Source organism: Echiichthys vipera (assembly GCF_963691815.1).
Source record: "Echiichthys vipera genome assembly, chromosome: 14".
NCBI lineage: Eukaryota > Metazoa > Chordata > Actinopteri > Perciformes > Trachinidae > Echiichthys > Echiichthys vipera.
The window spans coordinates 12,541,598-12,556,940 of record NC_139839.1 but is presented as its reverse complement, the minus strand read 5'-3'; the positions used below and the strand labels follow the sequence as shown (position 1 = coordinate 12,556,940).

Below are 15,343 nucleotides of genomic sequence, written 5' to 3'. Positions count from 1 at the left end.
ACCTGACAATTGAAAGTATTTTCTAATTTTAGTGCTGTAACCACATTGAAAATATATATCTCAGACATTTTTATAAAGTTTTACCAATATACTATATCCTCATATCACTCAGCCTTAGGATCATGATGTTCAACAATGTTATCACATAGTTTGCACATACCTTGCAGCCCTACTAGGGGCGTGGCTACTTGATTGCTTTGAAATTTTGTGTAGACATTCACAGTCCCAAAATGATGATTCCTGCTCACTTTGGTGACTTTTCTGTAGTGCCACCAGGTCAAAGTTTTAATCTTTCCAAAACTTTGCATGAAGTTCCTTCAAAACCAATGACAGTCCCATCCGCCCCCTTAGGTGTACTTTGTGTGTAGTGCTCATTAACAAATGCAAACACTAAACTAAGACAATAAATAATACATGCTAAACATCAGAATGTTAGTGTAGTATTGTCAATGAGAATAGGATAACGATGTGAGCATTTATCTCAATAGTCCTTAAGCTCTGTCTTACAGAGCTGCTAGTGTGTCTGTAGACTCTTGTTAAGTCTGTTTTTCTCCACGGTATATATTAATTAGACCCACAAATGCATTCTGTTCAATCGTGGTTTGCCTGTGCTATTCAGCGATCCAACCGGAGCCGGCACAGTCTACTCGTACTTCAATTTATTTGTTTGATCTGTTTTTGAGATTGTTTGGATGAGGGAACAGTGCATTAAAGATGCATTCAGGAACACAAATATTGTTTCTGACACAATACAGGGCGTCGTGTTACAGCGCAGATACAGAGACTTTCACTTATTTAAGACATTAATCCAGGATGATGAAACATTTAATAAAGCTGCAGCAAGACTCTAAAACTGATGAAAACACGCCGACACGTTCAATTCAGTGGGCACGCACAACAGATGATGAAGACGCCAGGTGTGTATTCAAATGCTATTACTCAGATTTCCTTGTGTTAAGACTGTGCTGCTAAAAGGTTGAAAATGTCTCAAACTGTGACACACTGTTCCCATTTTTAGTTCAAGTGCACATTTACTTTTTTGTACCCTTTAAAAAGATGTAGACATGATGAATAATGAAACCAGTCAGTGAGGCAGGTTGAAGACTAAGATGGAATAAAAGGGGCTGTCAATGAATGTAAAAGTGTGGCTGAATGTTTAGACTTGAAACACACAAGCTCATGGTTTCATGGCTGCACATCCATGTTGCTGCCACTGCAGCGTTGCACTTTGACCTTCTTCCTAATTAGAATCAGATATCCGCCTGTAATGAGTGTAATGAAGCCTGGCGGAGATATGGCACTGAAAAGACGGCTGGTGTTAAATGGTGCTTACAGGAAGATACTGTAAGGCACATGAGCCGGTGTGTGATGGACGCCACGCACTTGGATGGCGATGGACGTGAAAATCAAATCCAGTAGTGGGAACGTTCCGCTTCTGAGAGAGCGAGTACAGGACAAATGTTATGTCACTTATTTGCAATTCACTGAAGGTGTCATCCATTTGTTAGTTTCCCACTCGTTTCACTAAATCTCCCACTGTTCTTTCAAGCAGAACTATTTTTATTTCTTTTCACTCTCCCTTGTTTTTTGCTGCTTCTCTGAGTCTCAACTCTTCGGGGATTCACACAGAGAAATCAATTTTGCTTGGCCTCTTTGCCTTCGGAAGGGAACGTAGGCATATATAAATATTCACATGCGGCTATTTCAGATCCTCAGCTTAGGGACTGAACTCGTGGATGAGCTGTTCTTCTGTTTGATCATGAAGCCTGTATACATGTGTCTCTATGGATGATTTCTCTCTTTCCTCACTACCTTATTGTCTCCCTAAAATCCTACCTTCCTTAACTACTCACATTTCATTTGATCATACTTAACAGCTTGTTTTATATCTTTTCTTTTCTTTTCCTATGACCTTTATTCCTTTCCCCCTGTCTTTGTTCCATTCACCCTTCCTTCCCTCACTCTTTTGCTCTTTCTTTACCCTCCTAACTTATTATATTATCCTTCTTCTTTGTTCTTCTATTTTACTAATGTTCTGCCACCTTCTTTTTACCGCTGTATTCCTTTGTCCCTCTCCTTCCATAATGACATCCTCCCTTGTTTCATCATTCTCTTTATTGTTATATCTTTAATGTTGCATTCCTTTTTAATACTTTTTTTAACTCCCCCCTTCCTCTTTATGTTTATTTGTTTGTTTTTTCCCTCCTTCCATACAATCATTATTCCTCTCTAGATCTCACTGGCCATTCTTTATTGTTCCCATAACCTTTTATTTTAAGTCCCTTCATAATTAATGAGCTTTACCAGTGTGACTTCTGTTTCAACTCATTCAGACAGAAGCACTGGGGCTGTATTCACAAAACATCTAAGGCTAAGAGAAGGTCCTAACTTTCTTATTTAGGAGTAACTCTTAAAAATAAGGGGTATTTAACTCCTAATTTTAGGACTCATAACTTTTTAGTGCTAAAAGTAGCTCCTAAATCTATAAAAATGTCCTCTTGAGGACTCCTAAGTCACTAATAGTAAATCAGGAACAACCTAACATGGCTGCTGCAGTCAAGATTTGGAGAGATTAAATGATAGTGAGCTTTTAAAAAGGTATCGCCTTAATGGAGATGGCCTTATGAACGTGGTAGACTTGGTCAGGGTTGCCATCACATCGTCAACAAATAAAACCACCCAATATTACCAAATTTGTTATAACTCTCCGCTATTTGGCAACGGGAAAATGCAGCTGCAGGAGAGGGAAGGCAGCATTGACATGCATGCAGATAGTTTGCCATGCTTCTTTTTTGTTTTTTGTAGAGATCCCAACTCCAAACTTTCCTTTGATAACATCTTTCCTTTCATCCACAAGTTGGGAGAGGAATAGATGGTCATTGGTCCAGTTTGGTTTTCTCTTCCGTTTTGGCAGAGCGGATGTGTCCGTATCAGCCATGGTTATTATAGCCCTATTATTAAAATGCTTCTTGTATAGGCCTACATATCCCTTGATCATCTAATGAGCTACCAGACTCAGTAGGTCTACTTGGTGGACAACAGGCTGAATATACTTAAGAAAGTATAATCTTGGTTTCATATTAAATCAGAGACATGTAATACTTTTTTATTTATAAATCTTAATTTGCACATAACAGGCTACTTCCTTAAGTGTTTCTATCATAAATTCACTCTTAGGACCTCATTCCATCTCAGCCAATCACTGTGGGCATAGAAGGTATGAATATGATGTCATCCGTAGCAACAAGGTCAACCCCATCATCTAGTTTAAGCTTAGGAGTCCCTCCCACTCCTTAGTAAAAGTTGGTCTCGGAAGCTTTGTGAATAGGTTTTAAGAAATGACTCTTAACTAACAACTTTGAGTGCTCATTAGAAGTACTTTATGTTTTGTGAATACAGCCCCTGCTGTGCTCTGATTCAAACGCTGCTCCCCATCACATGTAGTGTCTCTCTACATGGGTGAACACATGTAAACTCCAGCCCGGGCTTCGTTTTTACAAGTGATTGACTGAACACAAGTCGGAGCTGATGCTGCAATCGCCCATACCATGCCCACTGCCTCTCCCCTGGCTGCTGGTCTGTTTTGGTACTGATAACTACTTCATGGATTTCTTTCGCAGATATCTCCACCCCTCTGCCTTTAAATCCTTGTGCTTTACTCATCCACTCTCCCAATTGTCAGCTTTGTTTTACAAACAGAGCAGTGATACTGTCTCTCAGAGGCACACCTCTTCCCCTGCCCTAGCCGGCTGTCAGGCTGCATCTCCCGTAACAGTGGGAGTACTTAGTACACCGGTGGCCACGCACAAATTATAAACACACACACACAGAGGGCCACGTGCAAACAGTGCACAATGTAAAGACAAATTATCAAAATAGACATTGCACATGATAGTGCTCCATTTGACCTCCCTTTCACCTGACAGAAGACACCTCCCTCGCACCCTTACAGCTAATACAGCTCGACAGGTGTGTGTGTGTCTCTTTGTGTGTGTGTGTGCTGTGTCATTCCCATGCATATTTTATATGAGGCTGCTGAGTGTATGTGTGAAACTAGGGCATGAAGGAGGCCAAAATATATCCTGGTTAAATGTGGGTTTCTCTCCCAGCAGTAAATGAATGAGTGTGCTAATTTCATTACCTTTTTTTTTTTTCTTTTTACTTTTTTACCATTTTTCTTTCCTTTCATTCCCTTATCATTCAGCCTCAGGGCTCATTCTGCAGGTCTGTCTATTAGCCACACACACACACACACACACACACACACACACACACACACACACACATACTAACGTACATACAGATGTGCATATGCACTTACAAAAGGGAGACAAACAAACAGAGACCACCTCAGCCATTTGAGGACACTTTCTGTTTAATGTTATTTATAAACAGCTTTTCAGTCTGGCTTTGTTTGATAGCCACATACAAAACATTTGGGTTGCACAAAGGAAGAGAGGAGAGGAAAAGAATAAGGAGATAGAGGGGCGAAGGAGGGAGCAATGAGGGTGGAAGGGAAGCGAGCGGAGAAGGTGGAGAGAGAGGAAAAGCAGACAGGGAGGGAGGGGAAGACAGAGGGATGAATAGGAGAATAGAAATGAATAAAGGAGGAACAGAAGGGGGGCAGTGTGGTGTACTGCTTATCTTGAATGAGTCAGCAAAACAAAAAAAAAGACTGACTGAAAAAAAATTAAATAATGATAATAATCTTAAGAAATAAAAAATAAAGTTCCAGCCCCTAGCTCCCTGTTTATTTATTTTTTTAGGGAACAACAGAGACACAACGGAGAGTTTCTCCCTTTTTTTCCCCTATTTTAATTTTTTTTTATTACTTTTATTATTTTTTTTACAAAAAAGTCATCCTCACAGAAATAAACAGACACAATTTACATCACCTCTGGGTTCACAGCAGCACAAACAAGTTCACCAGAAGGGGTCTCTAATCCTACATGTCAGGAGAATGACACCAGTGACAGGCTTCTGTTCGTCCCCAACATTTAGATAGATAGACACGAAAAAAGGTGGGGCTTGGCATGAAACACACACAAGCAGGGTACAAATGTGGTCCCTGCTCTTTAATTCCCATCCAAACCACACATTTATAGGTTGCCAACGACCATACTTATAATTTCTTGTGCTTTTTCTCAGCATGTCATGATTTTAGCCTTTTTTTTTGGCTAAGTCATCCTTTGCATACAAGGGCAGCTCCTGCTTTAAAATAGAATTTCTAAGTCTGTAATGCCATAAGAAATTAAGACTTATAGCATTACTGATTAGTTAAGTTACCCGGATGGCCCGTGTGTATCTGTACAGGGTTATTGTAGTTGAGCATGTGAGACTTTGGGTGAATGACTCTGAAATAGTTCAGGTCTAAAGTCAAAACCATTGGTGCTCTGCTGTGGGATTTGAAAGCCCTGGACTGACAGGGCTTAGGGGTTGCAGTGAGACAGAAAGACTGTGAAGGTGACTGGGCTTTGATAGGGTGTGTGTGTGCGTGCACTCTTGAACCGCTCCAGTTTATACAGGGCACTGTGTGCCATAGTCGTTTCTGTCCTTGATATTTCCTGAAGAAGAAGCCTCAGAAAGTGTTGATCTTCTCAGATGTTGCAGCATTAATCTTTAACTCTCCAACCAGGGCATACAGATTGTCAAGTCCATCTGTTTCGGAGCACACTAAACACATCAGAGGACAGCAATGTGGTAGATGATTTGTCAGTTCCTTTGCCCTATGGTGATCATCACAGATTCTGAGCTGCGTTTGTTTCCATTGTGTTAATAAGACCATTGAAGGAGAAATGTTGTGGTGTTGTGGTCACATCAGTACTCCTCTCTGATTGAATCTTCTCTGTTTGAAGGAAACCTTTTTCCCATTAGCCTCCACAGCATTACAGAGGAAAGCACATAACAGTTTCTGTGAGCCAGGCTATGGCCTCAGCTTTTCCTTGGTCTGCATGAGCTGGCCTTTCAGGCCTGTTGAGGCCTCTGTTTTTGTAGCCATTGAGGTTGAAGAGTGAATGAAACTATCTCTTGCCTCCACAGTTTGTCCTCATTGGCCACTGGCTCTCAGTTAGGCACTCTTAGAGTATCTAGTGTCGTTCTACCCACATGGCTTTAGTGGTTTCTTTTAGTGGACAGGCACTCATACAGACAGTCACACAGACACGCTCGCTCATTTACAATGACTGTGTGGTTGTCTCTTATAATGAAGGGGTAGTTCTGAATGGCTTTTAAGTTGATGGCTTCCAAGGACAATGGACACCTTTTTTTAACAGAATTGAATAGTTATATAGATGTGTCACAACTCCGGTGTTTTTTTTTTTTTTTTTAGAGTTCAGACTTAAGCCAAAGATGCATCTGTGCATAAAAGTGGGTTTGACTTCCTGTGAGATGTGCAAGTAAATCTACTTTATTAGAAGATACATTGTGATTCTAGTTATTACTGCTATGATTCTACAATGATTAATTTTACTGCCACTTGTGTCTGCAGTATTTTGTTTCTGGATCTTAAGGTGCTGTTCAGTGAGCAGTGTGACAGTTATGAATGACCGTCTTCATCTCAGCTTGAGTGACAGATGGAGGGTGCGCCGAGAGAGCACTTTGTGTCAAGAGGGCTAAACAAAGAGACTGAGCCATGAACCGTTCTTGATCCTGATTTGTGTTTTCTTCTCATTATTATTTGAATGAGTCATTGGCTTGTTATTTTATATAGTTGTACAATTTTTTAAGTACAGAAATTCAGTGAAGCAATGAATGCCACGGAGACAAACGTTTTCCTGATGTTTCCCTTTGTGACATCATCCAAGCAACGGACTCAAGTGTTTTCCCTGACTTCCACGTTTTCAATATGACTCAAAAAGATTTCTGCCTTAATACCGCAGGGATACTTGGACAGTAGATATTTGTTAATGTTCTTTATACACAGTCACACACATGCCTCATTCAAAGAGCCAGGGCAGGGTGGTTCAGGAGAATGAATCATAAGGATGCATCACCTGCATAAAAATGTCCCGTTGCCTGTCTCAGCGTAGGATGAGAGTGATGAGTGACAGCATCATAGCTGATGGTAAACAGACAATATAATCTGCAAAGTGTGACTCTGCTTTATTATTGGCTCTCTGGACCCCACTTGGTGGGCCAACAGAAGTTCTGGGGATGCACTTGTTCTTCCTCCTTGCAGTTCCAGACACGTCATATTTACCTCCATCGGGAGTATAGTCTTTGTCATCCCCCTCCCGTAATACCTGTACCTCATTGAGTCCCCCTTTTGCCTTGCGGCCCCGACGGGTACAGTTTCTGCGGCCTCCCTTAGGTGGCCGTGGCAGGGGTGAGGGTGAAGGCAAGCTGTACTGATCCCCGTGGGGCAAGTACGGCCGCTGATGGTGGTTGTGATGGTTTCTGTGACGATTCAGGTGGTTCAAAGACTCTCCATGCTCCATCTCCCCACCTGGGGCACCGTGTGCATGACTCTCGCCTGACGGGCAACTGGGGAGATCCTCTTTCTTCAGCGTTTTCAAGTCCTTCTCCGCTAACTCCGGTGGTGAAATGCACATCAGAGAGGAGGTGGAGCCTCTGAACCTCCGCAGCCAATCCCAAAGTGACAGCGCCTTGCAATCACACTCCCAGGGGTTGTCATTAAGTCGTAGGTACTCCAGGGCCGGCAGTAGAGTCAAACTGGATCCGGATAGCTCAGTCAGGGAGTTATTAAACAGGTACAGGGTGGTGAGGCGCCGTAAGTCATGGAAGGCCTGGCGGTCGACCCACTGAATTCGGTTCTGGTGGAGGAGCAGGCGGTCTAAGACCCCCAGACCACGGAAGGTGTTCTGGCGAAGGCTCCAGAGTTTATTGCCATGCAGGAAAAGATGACTGAGGTTCAGAAGGTCGATAAACAGATCGTCCTCCAGGAACTCTAACTGGTTGTCCTGCCAGGATGTAGGGGAAAGATGAAAGGTAAAAAAAAGACAAGGTTAGAGTGCAGTGCAACGAACATCACTTTGATATTGTAAAAGTAATTTTACATTAACTTGCTGACGTGTGATATATTGTTATTGTAAAAACATTCTTACTACTTTTAAATTGATTTCAGTATTATTATGTCCTTGTACTGCTTTCAGAACAGCATCGGCATCAAACAAGAAAACAATAATATCACAGTATTAAATGTTTACATTATATAACACAAACAATAGGTTTGTCTCATTGCACATAATAATGTATTAACAAAGCCCAGTGAGTGCAGGAAAAAAGCTGCATTATGCAAGGAATTCAAAGTCTGTATTCTTTTTTGATGCAGGATGGTTGGTTAGTCCCGAGATCTGTACAGCTCCCAGAGGGCAGTGGCTAAAAAGTGGTGAGCAGTACAGAGGGGTCAGAAAGGATTTTCTTTGCCCTTTTGAGCGATGCGTTTGAGGCTGAGCACTCTGTCAAAGCTAGGGAGCCAGCGGCCAATGATTGTGGGTGATTATCTCCACAACTAGCTGTACGTTATACAAGCTGTTACAGATGACGTAAGGATGCTGTCAAACATTTGAGCTGTAACCTTCACCCCACTCACTCAGCATCTATGTCAATTGATTTTCCTATCAATAATATAGACAGGACCCTTTCCATATACATAATAGAAGCTCTTCTCCTCATAAACCCACCATGTAAATAATTAAATCATACACCCAATCCTGGATTTCAATTCTCCAGTGCTTGATCACAGAAGCTAATACTGTAGGTCATTTTAATGTGACTGCTGCTTTGCTGTATTTCCTCTGCACTCAGGATAACAGCTATCATTTGAGCAGTGTCCAATTAAAATAGATGAAATAAATCAGAATAGTCAGTAAGTGCTGATCCAGGCTGATGGACAGATTACAACATAATGCGATTGTGGTGGCAGATGCAATATACAGTGGAGATAAAAGGAGGCTGTTATCCATGTACCTGTAGGTAGAGATACTGGAGATTATTGAGTCCCGCAAAAATCCCTGGAGGCAGGGTGATCAGGCCACAGTGGTATAGGTGCAGGGCGTGCAGCCTCCCTAGGCCTAGGAAGGTGTCTGAAGCGACAGCCTGCAGGTGGCGGTTGTCCCCAAGGTCGAGCTCCTCCAGGCGGTCAAAGCCGTGGAAGGTGGAAGGTTGTATGTAGGAGATGTTGTTGGAGTAAAGCCACAACATGGTGGTGGTGGGGGAGAAGTGGCCGCGAAGCAGCCGCTGGATCTTGTTGTTCTGCAGAAAGACGCGCTCGCTCTGGGCAGGGATGCCCTCGGGCACGGCATGGAAGTTGTGGGCCTGGCAGGAGACGGTGCTAGGTGAAGTGTAGCAGATGCAGTGACGAGGGCAGGGCAGAGAGAGATCCAGGCCACACAGCACCAACAGTAATTCCACCCCACCATAACCTGAGAGAGGAGGGTGAAGAATGAAAAAAAGAGACGGATGAGCGTAAGGGAAAGATGAGCAGAATTAATTGAATTCATACAGCAGAGTTCCTGTTATCAGACGCATCTTAAATGAAACACTCTCAGTTTACAAGGACAACAATAGGCATGGTTCAGTGCAGACAAATTACAACGCAGACAAATCTGTTTAACACACACAAACATCCATGCATTGTTTCGTGAGGCCATTCTTACATATTTTTCAATCATTCCCAAAGTATTTACCCTTAACCTTGCCTGCCCTTCACTGTTGTCTTCATCTTAAACTCAAATCCAAAGTCAGGGGAGCATTTTTTTGTGTGAAAACATTGTATAGAGTTAATACCAAGAGGCTCCTTCACTACCACACAGAGATGTGTTAAAAAACAGTGTGTATTTGGTCTTGTGTTTTTTTTTTTTTCACATTGTGCGGTTGTATTATTGTCACATTTTTTTTTCTTCCTTGGACAAATCTTGACAATACAGCATCCTATCACGCGCCACACAGTGTTACAGCGTATCCTTTGGTTATCCTCTAAAGGCGACAGAAAATCGATGTTTCTCCTGCTTACAAGTGAACACGCACCTCACCTGTAATACATTCCCATAATAAGGGAAAGTGAGAAGGAGGAATACAGGGAGGAGGTGTGTGTGTGGGGGGGGGGGATCAGGAATCACCTGGAGCTATCCTGTGAAGTGGATATTACTTTTTTGATTTCAGATTCCCCGCGTCACGCTCCTTATTTATTTATTTATTATATTTTTTTCTCTCTATGTTTGATGCAATGTGGCGGCCAGAGAGGTATAAAAGGGGGTAAAGGAAAAAAGAGATGAAGGCAAAGAGAGTTACACTGCAGAATGTGTCCAGCCATGTGTGTGTGTGTGTGTGTTTGTGTCGGTGGCATGGACAGATGTGACGGGCAGATGTCAGTTTGTCCAGGACACTGCTCACATTTCAGAACATGTTGTTCTTTACAGAACAGCAACGGATAGAGCGGTATTATCATGGGTGGTCTGTATAGGTCTGTACACACATGGCTGACCTTTCCATTAAATAACAAGAAAAAAAAGCATGACGGTTGTCAAGGCAGTCCATCTTCTGTCCTGTTGTACCAACAACAAATCAATATTGTGCAGTACTCTTCATCCGTGTGAATGAATTAATAGTTTATGTTTATAAATATGGATGGTTTAGCAACAACAGCTTGATTGTAGATTTTATGCACATTTTAACTATTTAATTGTGAATAATAACACACATTATTAATCATCAATTTATGAAACAAATTGTTTTTTATTTTAATTTTAATATTTACAACTTTCTAATATGAGCCTATATTAGACTTCAGTTGATGTTTATGCAATGATTAGTAATCAAATTGAGCCACCTTAGCGGTGCAGCCATATGTATGACAATGCTGGTCGTTGGTCGGTCCAGACTGATATTTCTCAACGACTACTTCATAGATTGTCATGCTATTTCATATCGACATTCATGGTCCCCAGAGCGTAATCCCTTCTGATGTTGCTTCCTCATATTATCATATAGCATATTTGTGGTTTTGAGTGAAATGTCTATTTCCATTTTATTACACATCCTAGTTGTAACCTCCTGATTGGTCAATAATGGCATTCTGCGGTCTGTTATTTCTTTAGAGAAGACTGTTGCTATGTAAAAAAAAAGGCCCTTGCTATATAAAGCAGGCTGTTTCAAGTAGCAGTGTAATAAGTGGGATATTGTAGAGCAAGCGGGTCGTTATTGTGAACGGTTGTCATATTGGTTGTGACGTATAATCGTTTTGATACTGTTGAATAAAAACCATCAAACAATTATCAATTCACATTAATTATTAATGCTTGTGCTGAAGAGTTCTTTACTGCACATTTGCTCTGCCAACCCCCCCCCCCCCCTCCCCCCTTCCTTTAATTGTTATGTGTTTCACACTGACATTCTGCCTAGAGTTGTCAGTTATAAAAATGTTATAAGCTGCAACTTACAGTGTACATTCATTCCCTCGGGTAATCAAAAATGATTTTATCTCTCTGTTCTTTCCTCCTCTTCTGTACTCCTCCAATGCTTTATCATTCCATCTGTGTTGCCCTTTGCTTCATGCTTCTCTGCCTCCTTCCTCTGTAGCGTTTACACTTCCCTTCCTCCACAGCTATATCTTCATGCGCTGCTCTGCCCTGCCTGCTGTGTCTGTTAATTAGGTATAAACCTACTATTTGCTACTTTGTACATGTGAGCGTGTGTATATCTGTAAGAATATACACTTTGTGTCTCTTTCTTAGTGAGAATCACTTGACAGCACTTGACTTAGTTTTTTTTTAATAGGTTTGAATAGAAGCTTGTTTTAACCTTTTGCCTGAGCTGATAACTTTTTTTATTGTAAAGACTGACATCTCCATGACATTTAGCTTTTCATGTCTTGGTCCAATATGCTCTCCGTGTGACATGAAAGAGTTCCATAAATGAGAGTTAAGTGACCTTCTTTGCTTAAACCACAACTGCGTCAAAAATGATAATTGTGATTTCTCAGCTGTTAATGTAAGTTTACAATGTTAAAGTCACCAATGGGGTGTTCCCACTGGTCCCATTATTTCTTTTTTTTACATTCAAATTGTCTTCAGTACAAGTTTGCACGACACACACTTGTGATAGTGCTTCTAGCGTTAGTTTGCATTTCCAATTGCTTTTGCTTCGTCGTTGCCTTCTGTTTACCCCTGCAGTCTTTCTTTTTTTTTTCATTTTGTATTTTCATCATAGCTTTATATCTGACTCCAGTCTTCCCTCTGCGCTTTCATTCTTTCCAATTATATCCTCTATATCTTTCTGCTTTTCATTGTGCAATATATTGTATACGTGATAGTCCCTAGTTCTGTGTGTGTGTGAGTGTGTGTGTGTGTGTGTGTGTGTGTGTGTGTGTGGGTGTACATTTGAGCCCATCTGAGGAAAATGTGCGCAGATGTGTGTGCATCTCTGCTGCCGGGTGTTTAAAATTTAGAGATGGAAGGGGATATTAGATAGAAAAGCTGCTGAGTGCCATATGGCTGTGACACTGGGGGCAGAAAATCTTCCACCAGCATTCAGTCATTCAAACATTTTATTTATCATGTGCCTCATAAAACAAGGAATTATCGCTGCTCACTTATAGTGTTGGTCTGCTCTTGATAAGAAGGCGGCAAAAATGGAAAAAAGGGGGTTTGCAGTTCAAGGTTTCACTACAAACAATTGTGCCTAAGCGGTTTTTAAAAAATATACTGCTCTCAGCACTGGTGAGGGCAAATCTCCATTTTTGCATCAAAAACTTGGATGTTTTCAAATGTAAAAACTGTTTTCAAACATCTTAACACCACATCAGCATATCCTTGGATTTAGTACTGTACAGTAGATTTTTCCACTGCCTTCAGCTCCACGGCACTAGCGCAGTCTGCAATACATAAACAGACACCTAATTGCAAATCGGCAATTAGCAGAGGACTCAAGCTGGCATTAAGCCAAGCCTCAGACCTGTAACAACTCCTGGTAAGAGCGTCAAGGTACATAAAAATCTGTTTCACCACTAATTCTTCATGACGCATTTCCCCATGTACTGCTGTTTAATAGGAAACTGAATCAGGGTTTCCATTTAAAAGTGATTTGTGAATCTTTGGGGAATGAATGTTATGTTTTAAAGCTCATTTGATACCAAGAACCTACTCAAGATTTAAATATTTTTAGTGGTTTTGTCGACCACACGCTCTGTTGTATAAGGATGAAGTGCAGTGGGCTGCAGCTTAATTGTCTTATGTGTTAAATACTTTGCAAATTTGATTACTCTACCATGGGAAAAAGGCAGCAATAGAAGAAAATAAATGTGTTCTCTGTACTGCTCATCTAATATTTAGGAAATAGCTGAACAATAATACAGTTACATTTAACTTCAGTCACTACACATACAGTTCATTCAATATGTTCATCCACCTGAACATTACATCCACACAGCATGTAATAATTGATCATCTCATTATAAATTATGGGCATCAATTTACCACTATGAACCCTGAGGCACAATGGCCAGCCGTGGACCCTTTGTTGCATCTTCCTCAATTCCTGTCTCTCCACTGTCAGCAACAAAGACTTAGAATTCCCCCCAAAATAATCAGCTGTTGCATTATAACAGCCTCCCCTCTGCTGGAAAAGCTGGTTGAGGTGGAGATGATGATGAGAGATAAGGCCTAGCTCATAGTTAACAAAACAGTTGAAACCAAAAGTATGGTGGGGTCAGGTTGAGGTCAGAGGTCTTAACACACAACATATGAAAGCACACCTTTGTCTTTAAGTTGTACTGTAATAACAATTAATTTTTCAGTAACCTGGATAAATAGTTCAACTGTGTGTCCCACAGGGCTGTGATTATTTTTATTTTTTTTACTATGTTGGTACTCATTGGTTCAATATTTGTGTGAGCGGGAACTAAAAATAATGAATATCATCATCATACGTGAGATTAAGAACCTTACCTGCATTGTAAGCTCTGCAACTGTGAAATCTAGTGGAAGTCAGTGGAAATGTTAAAAAGCTACCCCAGCTAGCTTTGACTTTATGAATGGAAGCTTGTTAGCCTACATGTAGCTTGCTTTATTAGGCATACCTGGTGCTGAATAAAGTGTCAGTGTGGTTTTCTCCTGTTGTTAGCTATCTGCTAGAAAGTAGGTTGTGTTGTGTGTTTACAGATGCTCTCCTGCATTCCTCTGTTGTAACCAGTGGATATTTGAGTTACTGTTGCCTTTCTATTAGCTCGAGCCAGTCTGGCCATTCTCCTCTGACCTCTGGCATCAACAAGGCGTTTGTGCCCACAGAAGTGCCGCTCACTGGTTATTTTCTCTTTTTCGGATCATTCTCTGTAAACCCTAGAGATGGTTGTGCCACGTTCAAAGTCACTTAAATCACCTTTCTTCCCCATTCTGATGCTCGGTTTGAACTGCAGCAGGTCATCTTGACCATGTCTACATGCCTAAATGCATGTGGTAGCTGCCATGTGATTGGCTGATTAGAAATTTGCGTTAACGAGCAGTTGGACAGGTGCACCTAATAAAGTGGTCGGTGAATATATATACAAACTTAGCAACACAATTGGTCCTCCATAATCATAACAATGACCTTTCATCCTCTAGGTTGGTATACACGCATACCATTTTCAGCAAGTGATCCCTTTTTAACCATAACTCTCTCTCTCTCTCTCTCTCTCTCTCCCTCTCTCTCTCTCTCTCTTTCTCCCTCTCTCTCTCTCTCTCTCAGTTCTTTGTCTCTTTCTTTTTAGGCATTCATTTTCCCCAGGTTGTTTGTCGAAATGCTCGTCTTAGCCTCCCCATAGTTAGATATTTGCTGCAACCGTCATCAAGCAAAGTCAAGTATCAATTACGAGAGCCATCTACCTTCTCTGTCTCTCTTGCATCACTCCACACCAGTCATTATGCACACACACACACACACACACACACACACACACACACACACACACACACACACACACACACACACACATACAGAAGAGACAGAGGGAAAAGATGCCCCACGTAAGCACATACACACGCTTCTTGTCAGGCCATCATCACAACTGTCTCCCGACTACAACTTGGCATCTGGAGGAGAAACCTGCCACTCATTCTGGCAAACACAAGGAGAAAGTAACAAGAGTGGGGAATGTGAGAAAAGGGGGGGAAAGGGAGAAGAGATGAGCCAGAGAGGTGAGGAATGGGCAATGTGATACTCAAAAGGGAATGAGGAGCTCTTAAAACATGAAAGCAGAGGCAAGGGGAGAGAAGCACAGCATGGCGTTGTGGGAGGGAAAGAGAGCGGAGCGAGTGAGAGTGTAGCTAAAAACGGATGATGGGGGTGACAGGGATCTACTGCGATGTGTCGGCCATTATATAGGTGGGTGTGTAAATGTCTGTCTGCT

At 41.5% G+C, this 15,343-nt stretch overlaps 1 protein-coding gene across 1 annotated transcript in view; it reads right to left on the bottom strand.

Moving 5' to 3' along the window:
- Window positions 1-7,019: 7,019 nt before the first annotated feature.
- The window catches only part of rtn4rl1a (reticulon 4 receptor-like 1a), a gene marked incomplete at its 3' end in the record, with an annotated part of 81,914 nt that continues 73,590 nt past the window's right edge, over window positions 7,020-15,343 (bottom strand). Inside the window, exons 2-3 of the mRNA XM_083927528.1 lie at window positions 8,929-9,383; window positions 7,020-7,919 (exon numbers count right to left, since the gene is read on the bottom strand). Coding sequence (XP_083783654.1) covers window positions 7,020-7,919; window positions 8,929-9,383 — 1,355 coding nt within the window. The remainder of the gene's footprint in view (window positions 7,920-8,928; window positions 9,384-15,343) is intronic.